Source organism: Corylus avellana, chromosome ca3 (assembly GCF_901000735.1).
Source record: "Corylus avellana chromosome ca3, CavTom2PMs-1.0".
In the NCBI taxonomy this organism is placed as follows: Eukaryota; Viridiplantae; Streptophyta; class Magnoliopsida; order Fagales; family Betulaceae; genus Corylus; species Corylus avellana.
Window position 1 is genome coordinate 22,572,439 of NC_081543.1, and position 26,729 is coordinate 22,599,167.

The 26,729-nt window shown below is 34.2% G+C and overlaps 1 protein-coding gene across 1 annotated transcript; it reads left to right on the forward strand.

Annotated features, from left to right (window-relative positions):
- The first annotated feature begins 1,039 nt into the window (after positions 1-1,039).
- LOC132174272 (uncharacterized) lies at positions 1,040-19,614 on the forward strand. The gene is made up of 2 exons (XM_059585958.1): positions 1,040-1,230; positions 19,008-19,614. The coding sequence occupies exons 1-2, from the start codon at positions 1,040-1,042 to the stop codon at positions 19,612-19,614; spliced, it is 798 nt and encodes a 265-aa protein (XP_059441941.1).
- The last annotated feature ends 7,115 nt before the right edge of the window (positions 19,615-26,729 follow it).

Sequence of the window (26,729 nt, forward strand, 5' to 3'; positions counted from 1 at the left end):
TGATTTTATTGAGTTTTATATTTCAATTGTTTTACTTCTTTTCAATTGGATTGAATGATTCTTGGATATCTTTTGTGATTCAAGGATACACTTGATGATTTGAGATAATTTAGTACAATTGATTGCTTGATTTTATTTGCATAAAAATTGGATATCCCTTGTAATTTGTTCTACGGATACATTAGATCATTAGGTGTTTCAATTAAAATTGGATATCTTTTGTGATTTACGGATACATCTGATGATTTAATTGATATTGGATTCCTTTTGTGATTTGTACAATGAATGGCTACATGAGATGATTTTGATTAATTGTTTGAAGCATAGTAAAACGTTTCTAAGATTTTAATTGTGAGAACTTCGGATAAATATTGATGAAAACTAGAGACGTTCACCAACTCTTCTAAAAAGTAGCGGACGTCCAGTACTATTGGGGCGTACGTCTGGTACTGTTTACACAGCAGTCCAAAGGTTGTAGCATATGTCGAGGTATTATCAGGAGGTTTTCCAAAAAGTGGCGTAAGTCTGGTGGTCCCCTATCGTACATCCTTGTACTATTGGAAGAGTACGGTGTACTTCTGACAGCTTACATATGGTGGTCCCCATGCATACGACCTCTACTAAAAACAGGAGCGTACGTTCGGCAACCCTAGTGTACACCCAATCAGAATATGTTTATCCTATAATTTTCTCTGTGTGATTGACCTCGCACTTGCAAACCATTATACTACAAACAATTCGTGCATTTATGAGTTAAATAAATTGACACAACAAATGCTCTGATAACTTTATAATACTTTGCGCATCTGAGAGAATTTGTTAATAGACCTAACACTAATGGGTTGGGATGTTACAGTTGGTATCAAAGCAAAGGTTATAAGGTTCTGTAGACTCATGGGAGCCAGATCTATAGGATAAACGTAGAGAGGAAATGGGAATTGCATTCCGGCCTAGTAGAGTTTGTCATTTTATATCCAATGTGTGGTACCGGGAAATATTCCCTAACTTGGTCCTGATGTTTATAATGTCAATTGTAGAAATGGCACCTCCAACTCATAACCGTACTAACAACACTGAGAATGGTCCCATAGAGGGCAACGATGCTGGAAGCGAAAAAAACACCACTGCCAGCCAACACTCGGAAGCCTTGAGTGCATTGGCAGCACAACTAGTGAACTTACTAGAAATGGGAACCAATGCCGGGCGCGAGGGAGGAACAACTAAAGAAGGGCAACAAAATACCCCAAGTGCTCTTCCAACTGTTCCTAGTGACCCAAAACCCAAATTAACCCTCTAACTAAGCTACCTAAGTTCAGTTAATTATTGGGGTCACTACACCTGCCAGTGAATTAAAGCCGAACACCAGAGACTAGCAAGGATGCTTAAGCCACTAACTATTCCGAAATGGAAGTGGGAACACATAACCATGGATTTTGTCATATGATCGGACTAGATGCAGTTTGGGTGGTAGTAGATCGTCTTACAAAGTCGGCACATTTTCTGCCCATTAAAACTACTTGTGACATGAGTCGTTTCGCCAAGGAGTACATGGATGATATTATACGGTTACACGAGGTACCAATGTCAATCATCTCGGATCGTGACCCACGCTTTACCTTCAAATTTTGGTAGAAGCTACAAGACGCGATGCGAACAAAGCTAAACTTTAGTACAGCCTTCCACCCTCAGACAGATGGACAGTCGGAAAGGACAATCCAAACATTAGAAGATATGTTGAGTGCGTGTGTCCTGGACTTTAAAAGCAGCTAGATTCAATATATTCCTTTGATAGAATATGGTTACAACAATAGTTTCCAAGCAAGCATCGGGATGGCACCGTTTGAGGCTTATGGAATAAAGTGTCGATCGCCACTCTATTGGGATGAAGTCGGAGAGCAACAACTAGTGGGACTGGAATTAATCCAAGATACCACGGAAAAGATCACCCTAATTCGACAAAGGCTCACCGAGGCTCAGAATTGATAGAAGATCTACGCAGATCATAGACGCAAGCATTTGGAGTTCACAATGGGAGATAAGGTATTTTTAAAGGTTGCATCGATGAAAGGAGTGACCCATTTTGGGAAGAGGCTAGGGTAAATTAAACAGCCGATATATTGGCCCTTACGAGATCTTGGAGCAAGTTGGTTCACTGGCATATTGATGAGTGCCAAATATTGCATATTTGGACCCCCTTAATTTACATTAGTTAATCCTTTAGCTGTGTCGTTATTTAATGTTTTGTGGTTTTAGTGTTTTATAGGTTGTTAAAGAAAAACTACAGTTTTAAAGAGAAAAATGTAAAGTTTGAAAGAAAGCATACTTTGAGAAGACCTAGATGATGTGGTTAAGTTTAACCAAATCCAAGAAAAGGTTAAATCGGATTAAAGATCATATTGGATAAAATTTCAGATTGGATAAAATTTCGGATTTGATTCAAATTTAGATTTTCCACATGTCTCAATATTTTGATTATAATTTTCCACTCAAGTATCGAATTGAGGTGATTCAAGTGGCATTGGAAAGTTAACTTAACATACTACAGTTCATTGTCAAATAGGATTTTCCTAATTCGTACGGTTACTATGCCAAAATCGCCTCACAATAAAAGGACACAAATTTGGATGAATCCTCTTCCTATTTTAGACTTCTATTTGGATTGGGAGACAGGCCTACAAATTATCTAGGTTTACTCGGGCTTCTATGACTTTCCTAAGCTTATAAATAGACTTCTTTGCATTGAAGAAAATATATAGAATTCTAGAGACTTGTTTTGGGATACAATTTTGAAGACAGAATGTAATCCACAACTTATCTTTTAGTTTATTTTTTATTTAGTTTAGGTTTTATTTCTTTGTCGAGCTAATTCCCAACTAAGATTGAGGATAAAGCCTCACCGATGAAGAACTTCAATACTTTCATGTAAGTCTTTATTTACCTGATTTTATTGGGTTTAATATTTCAATTGTTTTACTTCTTTTCAATGTGTGGAGTGATTCTTGGATATCTTTTGTGATTCAAGGATACACTTAATGATTTAAGATAATTTCACATAATTGATTGCTTGATTTTATTTGCCTAATTAATTGGATATCTCTTGTGATTTGTTCTACGGATACATTTGGTGTTTCAATTAAGATTGAATATCTTTTGTGATTTACGGATACATCTGATGATTTAATTGATATTAGATTCCTTTTGTGATTTGTGCAATGAATGAATATATGAGATGATTTTGATTAATTGTTTGAAGCATTGTAAAACATATCTAAAATTTTAATTATGAGAACTTCAGATTAATATTAATGAACATGGAAGTATGTTGTTATGATTCGGTGAGTGTGAATTCTCCAACCTTAGTATTTTATCTCTTAGTTTATTTTAATTAGTTTATGTTTGTCTTTTAAATTTCAAAAATCAAAATTCAAAACCTTTTTGGAACTAGGTTAGGATTTAATTAGTTTAGATTTAAATTGCTCTTTCAAAAATACAATTCTCTGTGGGATCGACCTCGCACTTGCAATCCATTAACTACAATCGATTCGTGCACTTGCAAGTTAATATAATTTGCACAACAAGTTTTTGGCGCCGTTGCCTGGGAATTGTTCAATTTTTGAAACCAATTTATTTCTAAATTAGTTTTATTCTTCTACTAGTTATAATTAGGATTTTATTATTCTGCAATTTGTTTTGTTTTATTCGTGTTACTAATAAATAAATAAAATATTTTTCTTGTTTTTTTGTTTTGTTTTGTTTTTTTGGCTTGTTTTACAGTTCTGCCGCAGCACCTTCCGCACACCCCTACTAGTACGATCGATCAAAGCCCTACTACGATCGAGCGCACTTGGGGCCAAGACAGCAAGTTCAAGTGCACCTGCTCTCGTTAACTGCCGCATCTTTACTCAAGTGCAATCGAGCGCACTCACAGCAAAGGCAGTAATTACAGCAGTTCCGTAGATCTTTGCCAAAAATTTATTTTTGGTCTTTTTTGTGAGTTTTTAATTTTTTAATTTTTTAGTTTATTTTATTTAAAAATATAAATATATATAAAAATTGTTACTATTTTATGTTCTAAAAAGTGAGAGTGATCTTGGATTCTCAAGCTGAGATTCGAGCAGAGATCAAAAACTTACGTGACAAATTAGAGCACTTCAAAGTAGCTAGATCTACCCTGACCCATTTTTCTCACACTTACACACCACATAAACCATGTTCATACTGCTCCAATCCTTATCATAGTGATAATGATTGTCCATCCTGTGGACAATTTTCTAATTTTCAATATGAGCAAATGAACACCAATTTCTCCAGTCCAGGGTTTGATTCAAATTCCAATTATTACAACTTGGATTGGAGTAACCAATCTAATTTCTTATGGTTAGCTCAGGCTACTGGAAATTACGCTCCCCAATTTCAGGAATTGCATAATCCAGACTATCCGCAATCCGATCACCAAGCCCAACGTCTCTCTTATCAAACCACCACTCAAGTGCCACAGCCTGCACCACAGACATCGCTAGAAGACATGATGAAAGCATTCGTGCAATCAACTAACAAGAATATCCAAGAGCTAAAGAATTCCAGTGTGAACTTGTCCCAAGTCATACAAGAGCTGACGAACTCCCCCATGACCAATAGCAGAGACATACAAGAACTTAAGAACTTCACTCATCAAGCTATGTCAAGGTTGGAAGGATAGATTAGTCATCTAGTTGTTGAATTCAACAGAATAGATGATGAAGAGCTTCAAAGTCAGTTGATAACTGAAAGGCACTACATGATTGATGAGAATGATTTCGAAAATTCTTATCATGAGCATGCCCAAGTCAACACCACACTTGAGAGTGAGGAAATTGTGGATAACATTGAGGAGGAAAAAGAAGAAGAAGAAGTTGAACACCCTGAGCAAGTTGAGCACCATGAGAACAGTGAGCCCCCAATCTGCCCAGTGACATGGAAGTGAGTACTAAAGCTCCTGCTTGCATCACTGTCCCTCTTGAGACATATCAAGAATTCAAAGCTTCATCACTTGAATGTCTCAAAGAGCCATCTTATGTCAAGATACTCAAGGACTTGTGCACACAAGCACACAAATCTAGGAACTACTTTCATAAGAAGATCCTTCAAAGCAAGCAATTCTACATAAGATGGTGACACATCCTTCCAGAGTGCTATGAAGTTTTGAAGAAGAAATGGTGGAAGGGATTGGTTGGACATCCGCATGATAGGGGGAAGCGCTGTAAAGTTTTCTCCTCCAGTTTATTTTTTGCACTTCACTCCACAAATTCTTTCTTGCCTTTTTCATTACATTTTTTTTTTGTTTATTTATCTTTTTGTTTCTTAGAACAATTAATCTTATGATGTTTGTTCCTATATATATATATATATATATATATATATATATATATTCTATATAGTTTGATGTGGTGTTTTGGTATTTGAGTTTGGAGGATGCCCTGCCCCTTTTTCACACCTTGATGTTTCCTTACTTCCTGTAATGTATTTTCATATTACACACTGAGGGCAATGTGTAATTCAAGTTTGGGAGTATGTAAAAACACTTTGTCTGTTTATTTTTGTTCTTTTTTATTTTTAATTGTTTTTTTGTATTAAAAAAAAAAATTTGTGCTATGTTGTTGTCGAGTTTGAGTTAAACTATGACTGTGATTTGCATTTCATTGGCTTGTTTAGAGGGTTGAACACACCATTATGTCATTAGGAGTCTGGGTTTTTTGACTTATTTTTGGGTCAGAGATATTTCACTTGTTTTGAGATAAATTTTTATGAACACATTAACATATTTTTTGTGAGGTATGATGTTTGAGCTTAAGCTTTTTCTTTTTGAGATTTGTTGGATGACCTATTGATAATAACCTTGGCTTGCAAGATATAAAATAAATAAATAAGAGAAGGAAAAAGAAAGAAAGATCATGTTGAGTTTTCCGATGAGTAACCGGACCTCTTGCCTTATTAAACATTGAGTGTTCGCGTCAAAAGGTGTGAAGTTCAGTGTTGATTTATGATATGGCTAATCTGATTTCGTAGCCTTTTTAACTTAAGTTAATAAGTCCTTATGGATGTTTTACATCAATGCCCTAAAGCCATCTGGTTTGAGAGTCATTGGCCTAACACTTGTTACATGAGTCAATTTGAAAGCTTAAGAAAGTTAAACATTGCAGAGCCTATAAAAAAAAAAATGCATATCTTGCCTTGCTTGTTTAATTTGTTAGGGATTCTTACGAATTTTATGGAACTTGTCTTGAGTTTAAGCAGAAAGTTTCATGATTGTATGTTAATTACACTTTTCACTTTTCAGAACATATGAGGTCTCAATTGTCCATTTATGAGTGAATTGATTCTGGATTTCCTTTTGATTGAAATGATGGTGTTTGTCTTTTTAAGCTTGCTCATGAATAAGAACCATGGTTTGTGTGAAACTTCTTTCTTGTTAACAACATAGCGCTACAATGTTTGTGGGTATCATTCCTGTTAAGCCCTCACGAGACTTCACTCGTCCATTAGGGATGCCTAGGAGTCTAAAAGGCTTGTTGCATATGTTAAATGCAATCGTCTCTCTCACGAAAGAGGATTTATGTTTCTTGCTTTCATTTTATTTTTCATTTTGTTTCGCTAAGGGACTAGTAAAATGTAAGTTTGGGAGTGTTTGATGAGCGCCAAATATTGCATATTTGGACCCCTTCATTTACATTAGTTAATCATTTAGATGTGTCATTATTTAATGTTTTGTTTTAGTTTTGTGTTTTTAATGTTTTATAGGTTGTTGAAGAAAACTACACCTTTAAAGGAAAAAATGCAAAGTTTGGAAGAAAGCATACTTTGAAAAGACCTAGATGATGTGGCTAAATTTAACCAAATCAAAGAAAATGTTAAATCTGATTAAAGATCAGATTGGATAAAATTTCGGATTGGATTCAAATTCAAATTTGGCACACGTTCCAGTATTTTGATCATAACTTTTCGCTCAAATATAGGATTGAGGTGATTTAAGCGGCATTGGAAAGCTAACTTAAAATACTACAGTTTATTTTAAGTAATATTTTTTTTAATTCGGACAGTTACTAAGCCAAAATTTCCCTGCAATAAAAATACACAAATCTGGACGAATCTTATTCTGATTTAAGACTTCTATTTAGACTGGGAGACAGACCTCCGAATTATATAGGTTTACTCGGGCTTCTAGGACTTCCCTAAGCTTATCAATAGACTTCTTTGCATTTAAGAAAATATATAGAATTCCAAAGACTAGTTTTTGGATACAATTTTGGAGACAGAATGTAATCCACAACTTTTCTTTTAGTGTAGTTTTTCTTTAATTTAGGTTTTATTCTTATGTAAAGCTAATTCCCAACTAAGGTTGAGGATGAAGCCGCACCGATGAAAAACATCAATACTTTCATCTAAGTCTTTATTTATCTGATTTTATTGAATTTAATATTTCAATTGTTTTACTTCTTTTCAATGTGTGGAGTGATTCTTGGATACCTTTTGTGATTCAAGTATACACTTGATGATTTAAGATAATTTCACATAATTGATTGCTTGATTTTATTTGCCTAATTAATTAGATATCCCTTGTGATTTGTTCGATGGATACATTTGATGTTTCAATTAAGATTTGATATCTTTTGTAATTTACGGATACATCTAATGATTTAATTGATATTGAATTCCTTTTGTGATTTGTCCAATGAATGGATACATGGGATGATTTTGATTAATTGTTTGAAGCATAGTAAAACATATTTAAGATTTTAATTGTGAGAACTTCAGATTAATATTGATGAACATGGAAGTATGTTGTCAGGATTCGGTAAGTGTGAATTTCCAAACCTTAGTATTTTATCTCTTAGTTTATTTTAATTAGTTTACGTTTTGTCTTTTAAATTTTAAAAATCAAAATCTAAAACCCTTTAGAAACTAGGTTAGGATTTAATTAGTTTAGATTTAAATTGCTCTTTCGAAAATACAATTCTCTGTAGGATCCTCCTTGCACTTGCAATCCATTAACTACAATCGATTCGTGCACTTGTGAGTTAATATAATTTGCACAACAAGTTTTTGGCGCTACTAACTATTCCGGAATGGAAGTGGGAACACTTAACCATGGATTTCGTCACGAGTTAACCAAAGACTATGACGGGACTAGATGCAGTTTGGGTGGTAGTAGATCGTCTTACAAAGTCTGCACATTTTCTGCCCATTAAAACTACTTATGACATGAGTCGCGATAAGTGCCAAATATTGCATATTTGGACCCCTTTATTTACATTTGTTAATCCTTTAGCTGTGTAGTTATTTAATATTTTTTGTTAGTTTTGTGTTTTTAATGTTTGTATGTCATTAAAGAAAAACTACAGTTTTAAAGGGAAAAATGCAAAGTTTGAAAAAAAAAACATACTTTTAGAAGACCTAGATGAGGTAGTTAAGTTTAACCGAATCCAAGAAAAGGTTAAATTGGATTAAAGATCAGATTGGATTAAAGTTCAAATTGGATAAAATTTCGGATTGGATTCAAATTCAGATTATGCACATGTCTCAGTATTTTGACCATAACTTTCTGTTCACATATCAGATTGGAGTGATTCAAGCGGCATTGGATAACTAACTCAAAATAATACAATTTGTTATGAAATAGGATTTTCCAAATTCGAATGGTTACTATGCCAAAATTGCCTTGTAATTAAAGAACACAAATCTAGATGAATCCTATTCCGATTTCAGACTTCTATTTTGACAGGGAGACAGACCTCCGAATTATCTAGGTTTAATAGGGCTTTTAGGACTTTCCTAGGCCTATAAATAGACTTCTTTGCATTCAAGAAAATGAGTTAGAATTCGAGGGAGCAAAATTCTACAGTTTTTCTCTTTTTAGTTTAGGCTTTCTTTAGATTTATGTTTTATTTTTATGTGGAGCTAAATTCCCAACTAAGGTTGGAGATGAAACCTTACCGATGAAGAGCATCAATACTTTCATGTAAGTCTTTATTTATCTGATTTTATTGGGTTTAATATTTCAATTATTTTACTTATTTTCAATGTGTGGAGTGATTCTTGGATATCTTTTATAATTCACGGATACACTTGATGATTTAGGATAATTTCAAATAATTGATTGCTTGATTTTAACTCATAAAAACTGGATATCCCTTGTGATTTGTTCTACGGATACATTTGGTGTTTCAATTAAATTTGGATTCTTTTTGTGATTTGGTCAATGAATGGATACATGGGATAATTTTGATTAATTCTTTGAAGCATAGTAAAACATATCTAAGATTTTAATTGTGAGAACCTGAGAGTAATATTGATAAAGATAGAAATATGTTGTTATGATTTGATGAGTGTGAATTTCCAAACCTTAGTCTTTTATTTCTTAGTTTATTTTAATTAGTTTATGTTTGTCTTTTAATTTTTAAAGCCAAAATTCAAAACCCTTTTGGAACTAGGTTAGGATTTAATTAGTTTAGATTTAAATTGTTCTTTCAAGAATACAATTCTCTGTGGGATCGACCTCGCACTTACAATCCATTAACTACAATTGATTCGTACATTTGCGAGTTAAATAAATTTGCACAACAAGTCGTTTGGCCGAGTACATGGACGAAATTGTACGGTTACACGGGGTACCAGTGTCAATCATCTTAGATCGTGCCCACGCTTTACCTCCAGATTTTGTTAGAAGCTACAAGACGCAATGCGAACAAAGCTAAACTTTAGTACAGCCTACCACCCTCAGACAGTGGATAGTCAGAAAGGACAATCCAAACATTGGAAGATATGTTGAGTGCATGTCCTGGACTTTAAAGGCAGCTCGATTCAATATATTCCTTTGATAGAATTTGCTTACAACAATTATTCTTACCAAGCAAGCATCGGGATGACAATAGTCGATCTAAAAAAAAAAAAGGATACAAACAACAACTACCACTCATTTCCTTCAACTATTCATTAACTTCACGTAGGCCCATAGAATCTGCTACCTCTCCTATCCTGGATTAGATCCTATCATGGCTTGAATCACCCATTCAACAGACTATCTAGTGAATGATGGTCTTGCTTCATGCCAGTATTCCTACTCACTATCTAGTGCCATCATCCAGTTAATCCACATCCACTCAAATGGAACAAGATTATTTTCAATTCAAATGAATTGAATAATATTTAATTAGTGATAGTGGATGGGACAAAAATACATTTTCACTATAACTAACTGAATATTCCTTAATTTAAATGAAATGGAGAGAATCCTAATTCCACTAGAATTTAACAAGGCATGCTGCAACATTAAATGCAATACAAATCTATTGAATGGGGCCGCTACTTAGAACTAAAAATATCCATAGAGAAACCAGTAACTGAAAGAAAGGAGCTTCACATATCTAAGATCAATTGTTAGTCGAAAAATGTTTTGTTTTATCTCATTGACAAATTTACTATACTTTTATCAGACTAATGACAATCATTAGCCTCCCCAAGTTCTTTGGAGAAGTCAGAGTACAAAAAATAATTTAACATCACAATCAATGGTTGACCTTTCATTTATAAGTGTTTTTTTAAAAAAAATGTTTTTAGAGGGAAAAGGCTCGTAATCAACTGTGTCTTGAGGGTAATTTAGTATTTCTAGAGGTTTCCATTAATATTAAATTACAAATTTTAAAAAAATTGAAAGATAATTTGGTCTTACTTGTGGTTTTTGTTATGGTTTAACGGAAAATTTGACTGAGGGGGGTCAATTGTATTAAATTGAAAGTTGGGTGAAATTGATTTCAAAAAAAAAAAAAAAAAAAGAAAGTTGGGTGAAATTGAGAGTTTTTAAAATTTTGGGGTCTTTTCAAAACGCATATTAGTTCAGCAGTCATAAATGAAGTTATCCTTAAACATTTTCCTTTCCAACAACTTACTTTTTTCTAGAAGCTTTCCAATCATTTCTCAACCTTCCTGTATAGGAAGCAATTTGGATAACCATCTACATTAATTATATATCCTAATTGCTAGTAATTTAGACAAATAACGTGAAAGACCTTATATAGAACTTACGTAGCCAAATAAATTTTGAACTGCTTGGCCACCTATCCAGACAGGTAGATCCCATATGAAATCTTTTTTTTTTTTTTTTTTTTTTTGACACATCCAACACAAAGGAGAGATGAAAATTCGAACTAGTGACCTCCACTTCATCAGCCCTGATTCACAACCAATTAAGCTACCAATTGGAGACGGATCCCATATGAGATCTCTCACATTATTTGTTCAAATTACTACCAATTTGAACATGTGACAAGTCTACCAAGATCTCTTCTTTAATTGAAGGGACAATTAATTGCTGTAAATCTCAATTTCCAATAAATACTACGGATAAAAGGAAGAATTTGTTGTCCCTGGATTAGTTTCGGGCCTTATTAGTTTAAGATTGATCTATCTCATTCTAATACCATAGAGATTGGCTTAATGCATATAATTTAGGCCCTTGTTAAAGGCTAGTTTTGGATCATCTTTAAGAGTCACATGCCAAAAGAAAATCAAATTCATTTCATAAAAGGCCAGTGTCTGCTTTCCTAGCTCTTAGGGCCAGCCTGCACTCCTACTCTCCTATTACCCAGACACAAGACCTATTTCTAATTCAATGCAATCACGTGCCCATTAATCCTATTGGCCTTATTTGGCAAAGGCACTTGCCTTTTTTATTGTACTAAAAATTTAATTGACGCCTACAAAAATTAAGAACGTTTGACATGGAATACTTAAAAAATTTTATTTTGTAGTTAATTTTTTTATTTAAATAATATTAAAAATTATAGATGCTTTATAACAAGTAAGAATATTGAAAGTTTAATTTTTAAAAGAATAGTACCGGCCATTAATGGCCTTTGCCAAACAGGTCCCTTGTTTTTTTGGTTGGAGCAATGATATATATACAACACAAACCTACAACAAATATCTCACAATACTAGTGTCTTGTAACTCATAAATTTGCCCTTATCAAATAAAAAAAAAAAACAAAAACAAAACAAAACAAAAGTTACTAGATTTTACTACATCAGCTTTCTGAAAAATTTATGGAATGCTCACGTGGTGTGGTATGTAACATTACTCGGTTGATTTTGATGTGACATAAAGATAAAAATAGTTTGAAAGATATACACATATATCCTTCAAACTACACCAAATTGTCAATGTTCCCACCTTCTTCCAAACTACCAACTATATTGGTGTCCCTTCTAAACTACTAAAAAATATCAATTTTCTCCCCCAATAACAAAATACCTTATATAAATTTTTTTTTTTTTTTTAAAAAAAAAAAGTACAAAGAAAAAACAAAAAAAAACCAAGGGGGTGGCAGATTGGTTATTTTGTTTTAATTTTTTTTTTTAAGTTTTAGTTTTTTTTTCTTGAATTTATAAATATATTTTTGTCTTATTAAAAAATTTTAAGATCATTTTTGTCTTTTTGCTAGCCTTATAATTTTTAGTAGTTTAAAATTAACATCGACACAAATTAGTAATTTGGATGGGTCATTTACAATAGAGTGGTAGTTTGAGGCGGATACTTTTACTTTTTCCAAACAGTTTTAGCTAATTTGTGAGTATTTTGTATTGAATTGTTTGATAATTTTCTTTATTTTCATTTTTAACTGAGAAAAACAATAAATTATCAAAAAAAGAAAAAAAAGAAAAGAAAAGTATTCACAATCATCGTCTCCATTATATTTCAAACAAAGGTGGCTGATGGCTTTGAAAAAACTGGCCTCTTGACACCTTCTCAACCAAATGAGCTCCACAGACAGACACAGCCGCCTGTCTGGTGTCCGCGCGTTCAGGGTCTAAGAGGAGCACTTATTGCAACAAAAAAATTCTTTATAACACAGAAATTGATTTCACAATCAAAGCCCACTATGCTATTAACGTGGTTATCTCACATTATCATAATGGGCAGGCTGATTATTGATCACCTAAAGTCTATGATTAGTCTTAAAATATGATGCTCCCTTTTTTCAATATTATATGATAGTGCAGTTGATCGTACGGTCAATTTGGGCGATAGATAATTGGGAAAAAGAAATATGTATGATTTGAAGATTTGCTGGCGGCCGGGTGTTGGCATGGAAGGTCTCCAATGATTATTAAGTTAGCATTGCGAAAGAGATTTTTTTTTTTAATTTTTTTTTTTTTATAAAAAAAAATGAGAATACCAACTTGGAAGGCCTTGTGACTATCGAAATAAGTGTTTTTTCTTACTTCCGCAGGAGGTGTTTCACAAGTGGAACATGTCTCCCTTCGGGGATGAAATTATGATTTTTTGCGCAGTGGGTCAAAACCTACGTAAATAAATAAAACATACATATATACATACATACAATAGGAGCATGAAAAAGTCATAATTGAAGGGGGTCATAATATAGAAATTATGATAAATCTAAGATAAATCTCTAAGTCAAAGCACTTTTTAAATAACACTCACTATTTTTTTTTTTTTTTTTAACTGCTTAAGTTTATTGCGAATCTGAAATGTGTCATTCAGTTAATTTTTCGGCTAAGTTTGTTTCGTTTGTTAGTGTCATGTCAGCATTTTTGCCTCATCACATTAAAATAATAATTTTTTAATTCTATATTATTATTTTTTTTCAAAAACAAACTTTAGAAAAATAAAAAAGGAACTCCTGGGCACCCTTGGGGGGCATCGGGTGGCCTACGAGCCACCCCAGACCCATGGAGGGTGGCTAGCGGTGGGGCTGCCCCCTAAGGGTACACATTTATTTTTCTTTTTTCTTTTTAATTTCTAAGATTTTGTTTTATTTTTAATAAAATTAAAAAATATATATTATTTAAAAATGATGTGGAAAAAATGCTGATATGACACTAACTGGCGGTGCGAATTTGGCTGAAAACCCACTCAATACCCGCTTCAAATTCGCGATAAACTTATACAATTAATACTTAATATATATATATTGAGGTTGTTCTTTAAAAAAAGGCTTTTACTCAAGGATTTTTCATGGATTAACATATTTTTATAAATTATAAGGATTTTAAAAAAAAATTTAGATTGCCAGCAAAATAAACCAAACGCGATCTATAGGGTCAAAGAAAAAGGTACCTTTGAGCATGGACTGTTTTTCCTAACAATCCACTGAAGCTCCCAATAACAACAATGCTAAGACATGAACCAAATAATGGTATAATTATAAATGATTAAACCATTTAACTTGTGATGTCATAAACAAATATTATAAACTTAATGACGGCAAAATAACCATTTAAAAAACTGATTGTTAGTTAGAAGCCACTCAAAGAAGCCAAACCATTTAACTTTTTTTTTCTTTTTTTTTTCACATTTTCAATCAAAGTCCCAAACTAAATTAAGTTTCTAGTTAGAAGCGAATTAGAATATAGAAGAAACCAAATGAAAGAGGTATTTTAGCTTTTTTTATGTTGAAAGAGGGGGCAAAAAAAAAAAAAAGGAATTGAAAGGGGAGACAAATATTAATTTTTTTTTTTTAGGGGAACTAAAAATAATAATTAAAATGAGACACAAATATTATTTTTGGATGACAAAAATATCATTTTGGAAGGAGAAATTTATAAAATTAGTATTCTTTAAAGAAATTTGTAAATAATATTTTGGGTTGGGACATTCGTCCCCCCACCCCAAGCTGCTTTTTTTTCACACCAAAATTCATTCTTTCTCTTTCCGATTTGTTGGTAACGTGTGGCTGAATATGTGGAGACAAGAAATTTGGAGTAGTAAAGCCTTGTAGAAGTGGATTGTATGTCTAGAAGTTTGAAGTTTTCGGTTTAAACGGAGTTTCTGAGATATACTTTAAAACTCTAGCTTTTATTTAAAGTTTTAGTTATTAGTTATTTAGATTAGTCGTTGTGATGCCCATAAGAAGTATATGTAGTTTATCAACATGTTTTTTTTTTTTTTTTTTTAATCTCTAGTTTATCAACATGTTAATTGCACAGTTATAATGCCCGAATAATATCATTAAAATGTTGTAGTAATGCCCGTATAATTTTATATGTAGCCCTATACTACAATTTCTAAATGTCGTTATAATGCTTGGATAACATTATAAAATAAACTAAGTATATTTATATAATAGATCTGTACTCTTTGATAGCCAGATAAGTGGTTATAGTAAAATAGTACTTAAGTTTTAGTCAAAGAAAAGTTTTAAAATTATTTTCGTACAATCACGCAAAGAGAGATTTTGCATGCAATATGTTTACAAGCATAAACATGTCGTTATGCTACCTAAGTTTTGTTAAGAAAAAAATAAAATAAAAAGAATTTGGATCAAATGAAAATTATCTTAAGACATAAAAATGAAAGTTTTTAAGTTGTTTTTAGAATCCTAGGATTTGACTAAGGTCGCCATTATCATAAAGATTTGAACCTAACCATTAGATTTGGTATAAAATGTAAAGAAAGTACAAAGTTGATGAGTGTTAAATACTGCATATTTAAGCCCCTTAATTTGCATATGTTAATCCTTTAGTTGTGTCATAATCTGAAGTTTTGTGTTAGTTTTTTTATTATTTATTATTTTTTATTGTAGGTTGCTAAAGGAAAACGGCAACTTTAAGGTGAAAAATGCAGAGTTTGGAAGAAAGCTGAAAAAATAGCCATCTGAGGAAGTAGGATCGAGAGCACAATCCTGCGCTTGATCCCAGCAGGGTTGCGCTCGAGCGCACCCACTCCCACAAGTAAGTCATCAGCGAGCGAGCGCTGCGCCACAGGAGGAAGAAAACATGCACGAGTGCGATCAAGCGCACTGGCCATGCGCTCGAGTGCACTCGTCTGACAGGCTAGCACCAGCGCCCTTTTTATGGTTTAAAGCCCTAGAAACCTCTATAAATAGGCTGCTAAGCCTCAAGAAAAGGAGGCTGGAGACCAAGTTCGAAATTCTACAACTTTTCCCCCTTTTAGTTTAGTTTTCCTTTAGGTTTAGGTTTTATTTTCCATAGTCATGTATAGCTAAATTCTTAACTAAGGTTGAGGATGAAGCCCCATCAATGAAGAGCAACCTTGTTTTCATGTAACTTAATATTATCCAATTTTATTGCGTTTTAATATTTCAATTGTTTTACTTCAAATCAATTTGTGGAATGATTCTTTGATATCTTTTGTGATTCAATGATACATTTGATGATTTGAGATAATTTCACATAATTGATTGCTTGGGTTTTTATTTATAAAAAAAAAAAAATGAATATCTTTTGTGATTTACGGATACACTTAATGATTTGATTTAAATTGGATTTCTTTTGTGATTTGTGTAAAGAATGGATACATGAGATGATTTTGATTAACTCTTTGAAGCGAAAGTAAAACATACCTAAGATTTTATTGTGAGAATTTTGGATAATATTGATGAATATGAGATGTGTTGCTATGATTTGGTGAGTGTGGATTCCACAACCTTAGTACTTTATCTTTTGACTATTTTACTTTTTTCAATTTATGATTTATTTTAATTCAAAAAAATCAAATCTTTTTTGGAACTAGGTTAGGATTAAATTAGTTTTGATATAATTTATTCTTAAAAAACACAATTCCCTGTGGGATCGACCTCGCACTTGCTACCCTTTATTGCAAACGATTCGTGCACTTGTAAGTATAATTAAAATTTTCACAACAAGAGTCAATCTATAGAGAGTCAATTCAATATACTAAGCCAAGTTGTAAGTTTAAACTTACTAACCTTGCTTTATGGCCTTGCATTATTTTACAAAATTGAGCCCTGTTATTATGATGACATGTATAAATATATTTTGAGATAGTTTACATATGTATTAAGATGAAAATGTGTTTTCAAAGAAAATGATTTGTGAAAAAAAGTTGAGTTTTGGAAGGAAAACAAGTTGTTACGTTTTAGTTTGGCCTAATTCAATGATATTTCTTGCTATCCTTTGTTGTATAAAACTTTGGGGAATAGCACTTAGGTTTTCAGGGATTTTAGACGTGTTCCCTGGATTCCCGTTTGAAGTCTCGTCAGCATGGGGATGTAATGGATTGAAGCTTAAGCTACTGTTTCATCATCAAGAACCTCGTCAAGACGGGACATGTAATGGGACCAATGTTAGATTCCCTGTTTCCTTGTTAAATGGAGCGTAAGGACGGGACATGTGACGTGGATGAGACGTTTGTTCTTCCCGTCATGACAGCACTCCTTTCCTGTTAAGACGTGGATTTTTCAGATCTAAAGTTTTGTTCATCCCGTCTTTAACGAGAAATGAGTTTCGTTAGGACTTGAAGAGTAAAATGTCTTTCCTATCAAAGGATTTTACTGTTACTGTTTACTGCAAACTTTTTGGGAGGATTTTTCTCTGTACAGTCTCAACTAGTCTCTTCGAGCACTATATCTCGTGAGTTTGTTTTGTTCAAGAGAGAACATGATAAAGCTTCAGCTGTTCTATGCTCTTGATTAGCGTGTTACTTGTTCGTTTAACTACACAAAGATTGTTGATTTGGTTACTTAAAGAAAGAAGTCTACCGAATGGTCGGTGAGGAAATGCACTCCGTGAAAATGGTCTGGATGAAGACAAGCTAGGAAGCTTGTTGTTCTTTCTAAGTCTAGAGGTCCTCCAGGGTTGTGAGTATCATCTAGTCTGTAACTCTGAATCTTCATTTAGTGATTTCCCAGGTTTAGCTATCCTAGAGTGGTTTTTACCTATGATTGGCTCAAAAGGTTTTCCACTTCATAAACAAACTTTGTGTTGTGTTTGTGATGTTGTTTAATTTCGTTGTGCATAGTTTATTTTATTAAATGGCTTACTTCCATGTTTTTGATTATTTGGTGTTAAGAGGTAAAACTTGATCCAAGTACGTTTTCAATTGCTATCAGAGCGGGTTCACTCAGTTTTTGACTCACATCTTAAGTGTGTTCAATATCTATTTTCCACTAATTTTATCATGTATTTGAGTATTTCTTTTCTGGATGAACTTGGTTGTTTAAACGAATTTGATATGTTCTCAGTTTCATCTGCTAGTATTGCTAAATCCCTTAATTCTTCTAACTGTATTGAAAATGATTGTATTGACATGCTTTCTTAAATTTTCATAATATGATGTCCAACAAACTTTGTACTATCTATCTAGACACTGATAATATCATGGAAGAATTGGTCAGAGTTAACTTTGAAATAGATTAGACTGTCTCTGGACAATGAGATGAAAGGAAAAGAACTCCATGATGCAAAGCAATCAGGGTTATTGGTTGAAAAATCTCGTGATTGTTCTTCTCCTAAACCTTGTATTACTAAGAATCATGGCCCTTGTTTTCACTGTGGAGTCCAAGGACACTTTCGTGCTAAATGTCCCCTTTTGAAGTCCTCTAATGCTATCTCTAGTAGGAAACAGTCCAATTTTGTTCTTCAACAGTTGGAGCTCATAAACTCCAAACTGGACTTTCTTACTAGTGTTATTTATGATAAGGGTTAAATACCAAATACCCCCCTGGGGTTTGGTAACTTCATTTTTATCACAGGACCCCCCTGGGGTTTTGAAAAAGGACAAAGTTAATCCATCCGTTAGTTGACCGTTAGGACTGACACATGGACCAATCAGATGTTGACACGTGGCATCTATTTAATTTTTTTTAAAAAAATTTTTTAAAAAAAATTGTGGGTGGCCAAGCCACCCCCTTGGCCATTTGGGAGCCACCCTCTTTGGCCATGGGGGTGGCCAGTCTGGCCGGATGGGGGTGGCCGAGCCACCCCCAAATGGCCAAGGGGTGGCTTGGCCACCCCCAATTTTTTTTCTTTTTTTTTTTAAATACATTTTTTTTAATTTTAAAAAAATTAAATAGGTGCCACGTGTCAACATCTTATTGGTCCACGTGTCAGTCTTAATGGTCAACTAACGGATGGATTAATTTGGTCCTTTATCAAAGCCCCAGGGAGGTCTTGTGATAAAAATGAAACCCTAGGGGGGTATTTAGTATTTAACCCTTATGATAAATACCCATCCTCTTTTGTTCATAGTCAAGAGTTTAGTGAATCTAGGTTCTCTTTCAAGAAGTTTCATAATGAAAAACATGACCATGTTGATCTTGTCGCTCATACTTCCTTGAAAGCTCTTGATTCTTGCCTTTGGTACCTTGATAGTGCTTGCTCCAAGCATATGTTGGGCGATAAGTTTATGTTTAACAGTTTAAATGAGTACAGGGGTGGCAGTGTTACATTTGGAGATGGAAATCATGCTCAGATCAAAGGAATGGGTTCAATAGAAATTAGAGGAATTCCGGAGATTTGTGAGGTGCTTTATGTGAAGAATCTTAAAGCCAATCTTCTTAGCATCAACCAGAAATGTGACGAAGATTGTATTGTTCAATTCTCAAAGGAATGCAATGTGTTCGATGATGATGGAAAATGGATTATGGGAGGAGTGAGGACATCTGATAATTGCAATGGGATTGGCCCTACGACCTCTCTCAGTTGCAAGCATGCCAAGCTGGACATTGAGAAACTATGGCATCAACGTCTGGGTCATTTGAACTTCAAGGACCTTTACAAGGCCCCTATGGATGAGCTGATGAGTGACTTGCCCAAGTTAGGTAAACTTGAAAGAATGGTGTGTGGGCCCTGTTAGTGAGAGTATGGGAGAAAAGAAATACATCATGGGGGTGGTGGATGACTACTCAAGATTCACTTGGGTGATGCTGCTGAAAGATGAGTCAGAAGCTTGTGATCAAGCTAAAATTTTGTTAAAAAGGATTCAGAATGAGAAAGGATGTGCTATCCAACGCATAAGGAGTGATCATTGAAGAGAATTTGATAACTTGAGTTTTGAGAAACTTTTGAAGAGGAAGACATAAAACAGGAATTCTCTTCTCCCATCACACCTCAACAAAATGGAGTTGTTCAGAGGAAGAACAGAGTCATCCAAGATATGGCTCGAGCTATGCTTAATGGGAAGAGTCTCGCTACATATTTCTGGGGCGAAGCCGTTAACACTACCTGTCACATCATCAATAGAGTTTAACGAAGGCCTAGTACTGAGATGAATCCTTATGAGATATGGAAAGGCAAGAAACCCACAGTGAAGTATTTTCGTGTCTTTGGAAGTAAGTGTTTCATCTTCCGTGACAAGAAAAATCTGGGTAAGTTTGACACTAAGAGTGATGAAGGAATTTTTCCTAAGTATTCCTCCTCTAGTAGAGCATATCGTGTTTACAACAAACGAACAGATGCTATCAAGGAATCCATAAATGTTGTTGTTCATGATGAATCCTATGATGTCAGTAATCATCCACTTGAAAGTGAAAAGAAGCATGTGGAAGTAAAATAACCAGTTGCAGAGGAATCATAAGAAACAGTTGATCTTGATTCTCCAGAATCAATTGATGATCACCCTAGCCCTAATGTAATATCCCCAGCCCGTTAAGGCTGAGTTTGCCACTTTCCTTCTTATTACACTAAGAACTTTTGCAAAGATCTATAAGGTCTATCAGAGTACTTGATTTTAAAGGATACGATCAATGTATAAAACATTCTTCAAGAGATTTTTATTACAAGCGAAATTATGAAACATTAAACTTTAGTGCGGAACATCATATTATTACAATAACTAATGTGAAAAGACTTTGAAAATTAATAATTATTCCCGCCCCCATTCCGGCCTCCTATTCCAGCGTCCTTTCTACCTGAAAACAAGAAATAAAACTGAATGAGCCCAAAAGGGGCCCAGCAAGTAAAATCCACAACCATAAATAATTTCACTCTTTGTTCTCAGTTTTGAAAATTGTTTTCACAAATAAATATACATCCAGCCATAATAATACATGTATGTACGGTTGCATCTCCCGTAGCATATACGTACTATTACATCTAGTAATAGATCATCGTCATAAATCATCGTTATAAATCATCATCATAATGCATTATTATAAATCATCATTGTAAATCATCATAGTATATCATCATTGTAAATCATATTATCATTTTCTCATATTAGGGCCCATGTACACTGTTACCCCTGCGTATGAGGGTTGCGGGTCCTTGTGACCATGGCACTGAACTGTGGCCTCAGCCATGCCCGACCGTCAATTAACTCTTTTCTTGGTGCACTCAACGGTCTGTTGATGGAATACCACCTTCTGGCATAGCCTCCTTCAATGGTTTCGCCTCCATCCGAGTATCGGTACCGAACTCTCATCTTTACTTATCTTGGGGCCAAAAATACTCTCCTCCATTCATGTGCCCTCATTTCATAAACATTTAACTAATTTCTTGTACTTTTCTTTGTACTTCTTTTGATGCATCTTAGGGCAACATGTAGGAGGGTTTATCATTATTCTTCTTTCTTATAATTATCATCATTTCTCAACTTTCTTTTCTAAAAAATGGAAACTTTTTCAAATATAAACTTGTGTACTTAGAAAGCATTTAAAGAAATAGAAACTTTCTAAATAATTCTTTTAGAAATCCTTCATGCATGCAACATATCTCCATGACAGGTAAATAAAATAATCATTTACAGTTTGATACAAGAATGAATAAATAGCATGACGTGAAGTAATTTTAGAAGGGGTAGTAAATTTACTTACCTCTAAACTGAAGCTAAAAAGTAGTCTGAATGATCTAGTTGCTCCAATCTGACTAACACTACTAGTATATCTTTCAAACTAATTTTTCAAGTCCGTTCTCTCTCGTGTTCTTTCTTTCTTGCAATGCTTTGTCTCGCCCTTTCTCTCTCTGTTTCGTGTAAACACTTTCAGAAAGAAGGAAGACCGAGTAGAAAACGGAAGAAGGAAGAATATGTGGAAGAGAGGATATGAGTGGTGAAAATTGTGAAGGGGAAGAGCTCTATTTATAGGAAAAAAAACAAATACTATTTCGCCTTTCATTTACAATTCTACCATTCATTTACTATTTCACCTACCAAATACTATTATACCTACCATTTACTATTCTACCTACCAATCTCCAATTACTATTCATACAATATCATAAATTCCTCAAGAATTAACATCATTGCCTAATATGAATATTAATATAATCATAGCATCAAATTAATATCTCTAAAATAAGACTTTCAAAATCTGAGGTGCTACAATCTTCCCTTCTTATTAGAATTTCGCCCTCGAAATTAAAACTTTAATTATCACTATATCCATGAATTTAGAGTCTATCATATTCATCAATCAATTAGTAATTATGCTATTCTACGTACTTCAACCATAAAATAAGACTTTTAAGATCTGGGGCGCTACACCTAAAGCTCTGTCCATGGACACTCCTTCACGTTTAATCTTGAATCATCCTAAGGAAATTATTCTGGGAAGAATTGGAGAAGGAAAAAGGCTTTGGAATAGGTTTTTAAATCGAGTTTCTTACATGTGCTATTGTTGTGACAAATACCCACCTAAATTAATAGGTAAATATTTGCTACGTTTTACTTGCAAGTGCACAAAATCAAATGATAGTATAGTTAGGCAAATACAAGTTCATTCCCATGATGATTGTTGACTTTGCTTAAAATTGATATTTCAAATTAAAATAACAAATTGTCACGAATTGAAATATTGAAAAGATAAAAATAACGAAAGGGTTAGGGTTTTGACATCCACCACTAATCGAACTAATTAAGATAACAATATGCCAATATTCCAATCATACATGTATATTTAATGCTTGTCAACCTAAGGGCATGGTATCTACTCCTTAAGCTATAGATCTCCCTAAGCAACAAATTAGGCATGGTATCTACTCTAATTCTTTTCTTCCCCAAAGGATTTAGAATGGTATCTACTCTAATTCTTTAGGAAAGTATGGATCTTTGGAAATCGACAAACACATGAAGCTTAGGGCATGGTATCTACTCCTAGTTCCCCATGTTGATTACCCCAAGAACCTGTAATGATATTCTTTTATCACTTTATCAAGCTCAGGACTCGGTCATCCAAATTAACATATCCAAACACATGCATATAATTAGGCATATTCACATAAGGAATTTAGTAAACCAAAAAATTAATCAATTTAAATAAACCAAAATATGATTGTAACAAAGGTGTCATATTGTGAAATCCTATGAAGACATAATTAGGGCTTCAATCTAACCCCTAACAAAATATTTAGCTACACATAATAAAACTAAAAGTAAAATAAAAGAAAAGAAGAAACCGGAAACGACTCCTGGAAGTAGCTCCAAATTCTCCTCTCTGGAATTGTGTTTTAATTGTATAGTCTAAAGGTTTATGTATAGGCTTAGGAAAAACCCAGAAGCCCTAGAAAACCTAATAAAACCAAAGGTCTAACTTATAGTCCAATTAGGACTTTGAAAACCTAATTCTAATTGAAAAAGGAGTTCTGGCCGTAGCTGGGGACTCGAGTGCGCTCGATCCCAGAGTGGTGCGCTTGAGCGCAAGCCTATCTCTATTGTGCTCAAGCGCTGATGTGCTCGAGTTTGCATCTTGTGCACGCAATCACAGCTGGCGCTCGATCCTTAGCTCTGGCGCTCGATCGTTGATGCGTTTGAGCCTCGGTGTGTTGCGCTCGAGCGCTGATGAGCTCGAGCCTGAGTTGGCCTATGATCGATCCTATTGCTCCAGCTTTTCCCAAATTGCCCTTTAAGCTTGTAACTTTCCACAATTGCTTCATTTTCTTCAAAAACCTAGAAAAAACACAAAATGGAAACAAAGCATCACAAAATAACACGACTAAGAGATTAACATACGTAAATTAAGAGGTTAAAATATGTATATTTTAGCACTTTTCACACCCCCAAACTTGCATATTGCTAGTCCCTTAGCAATACAAAAGTAAAAATAAATAGAAACTAAAACAAAAACTACTCTACCTCAACTGTTGTAGGAAACACGATTACATTTAGCATATGCAACATGCCTTTTAAACCCCTAGGCATCCCTAGTAGAACGAGTGAAGTCTTTTAAGGGTTTAACAAAAATGTTACCCACAAACATTATGCAAAGTTCTTGTTATCCAAAAGATTAAGGTATCACTCAAAATCATGATTTTCATTCATTAGAAAGCTTAAACTCCATCTTCACAATGAATTGGAATTTCAAACTCTAACCACTTACAAAAAATAGGCAGAGGCATCACAAGCTCAATTAAGTGTAAAGTGAACTAACACATAATTATGAAGCTTTCAATTATTTTCAATGTGCAATGTCTCAATATCTCAAATTTCACTGGTATTCCTATTAAAATGACTAACTCAGGCATAATTTTATTTTCTTTCTTTTCGGTCAGGCTATGCAATGCTTAGTTCCCTTAAGCTTTCTAATTAACCTATGTAATGATTGTTAAGCCAATAACTCTCAAACCATATGGTTTTTGAGATCAACGATTCTGCATAAAAAGAAAAAGAGAGTTAAAATTGGAAATTATAGCAACTACAATACTATTGTCTGGACGAGTAAGCTCGATCGCATTGAATGGTACGCTTGATCGCACTGTTGCAGATGAAGACAAACAAATATGAGAAGATAGTACCATCAGTGTTGCTACCCAGAAGAATAACAAATAAGAACAGGGGACGTGTGAGCTATAAGTAGGTCAAGTGAGAGTCTACACGAGTGCGCTCGATTGCACTAGTGCAAATGTGTGTGTGGGTGCATGGGTGCACTCGTGCGCACCGGGGTGTACCGGCGCTAGTACACTCGAGCGCATAGTGGGGAACGCTTGATCGTACTCGTGCAGAATAAAAATAGAAAAGAAGTAAAGCAGCATCAACGCCCTGCAGCAGTGCACTCGATCACACTGCTGCAGAACAGGATCAACAGCACGGAACCCATAAATAATAAAATTAAAATTAACCAAAAATTAAATAAGGGAAACAAAACTCTATACAAAATTAACAATCCTCGGCAACAGCGCCAAAAATATGTTGTGACAAATACACACCTAAATTAATAGGCGAATATTTGCTACGTTTTACTCTCAAGTGCACAAGTTCAAACAATAGTATAATTAGGCAAATACGAAATCATTCCTATGAGGATTGTTGATTTTACTTAAAATTGATTTTCCAAATTAAAATAACAAATTGTGATGAATTGAAATATTGCAAAGATAAAAATAACGAAAGGGTTAGGGTTTTGACATCCACCACTATTCAAACTAATTAAAATAACAATATGCTAATGTTTCAATCATGCAGGTATATTTAATGCTTGTCAACCTAAGGGCATGGTATCTACTCCTTAAGCTATAGATCTCCCTAAGCAACAAATTAGGCATGATATCTACTCTAATTCTTTTCTTCCCCAAAGGATTTAGCATGGTATCTACTAAGTTGTTCTTTAGGAAAGCATGGATTTATGGAAATCGACAAACACATGAAGCCTAAGGCATGGTATCTACTCATTGTTCCCCATGTTGATTACCTCAAGAACTCGTGATGAGATTCTTTTGTCACTTTATCAAGCTTAGGACTCGGTCATCCAAATTGACTTAATTAACAGATATAAACACATGCATATGATGATTAGGCACATTCACATGAGGAATTCAGTAAACCAAAAAATTAATCAATTTAAATAAACCAAAATATGATTGTAACAAAGGCGTCATATTGAAATCCTAAGAGGACATGATTAGGGCTTCAATCTAGCTCCTAAAAAAATATTTAGCTACACATGATAAAACTACAAATAAAATAAAAGAAAAGAAGAGACCGGAAACAACTCCTAAAAGTAGCTGCAAATTCTCCTCTCTGAAATTATGTGGTTTAGAGATCTATTTATAGGCTTAGGGAAAACCTAGAAGCCCTAGAAAACCTAATAAAATCAGAGGTCTAACTTCTAGCTCAATTAGGACTTTGAAAACCTAATTCTTAGTGAAAAAGGAGTTCTGGCCGTAGCTGGGCGCTCGAGTGCGCTCGAGCGCAAGCCTGAACTCGAGCTTGCTTCTTGTGTGCGCGATCACTGCTGGCCTCGATCCTTAGCTCTGGCGTTCAAGCGCTGATGCGCTCGAGCCTAAGTTGCTTGCAATCGATCCTACAACTCCAACTTTTCCCAAAGTGCCCTTTAATCTTGTAACTTTCCAGAATTGCTTCATTTTCTTCAAAAACCTAGAAAAACACAGAAAACACAAAAAGAAAACAAAGCATCACAAAATAACATGACTAAGAGATTAACAAATGTAAATTAAGGGGTTAAAATATGTATATTTTAGCACTTATCAGTTATCTATCTCAATTTGAACCCAAGAAGATTGAAGAGGCACAACAGGACAAGAGTTGGATTGAAGGAATGCATGAAGAATTGAATCAATTCACTCGTAATGACGTTTGGACCTTTGGTACCCAGCCTTATTGATCAAAATGTCATTGGTACAAAGTGGATCTTCAAGAACAAGCCAGATGAACATGGCACTACGATACGGAATAAGGCCCGACTGGTTGCTCAGGGCTATATTCAGATTGAAGGGATAGACTTTGACGAGACTTTTGCTCCTGTTGCTAAACTTGAATCTATTAGAATCCTGTTCGGAATATCATATAATTTTGGCTTTAAATTGTACCAAATAGATGTTAAAAATGCTTTTTTGAATGAGATTCTACATGAAGAAGTTTATGTGGAACAACCAAAAGGGTTCAAAGATCCTCATCACACTGATCATGTGTACAAACTAAAGAACGCTTTTTTGGGTTGAAGCAAGCCCCTAGAACATAGTATGAAAGACTCACGGCATATCTCATCTCACATGGGTTCACTCGTGGAAAAGAAGATTGTA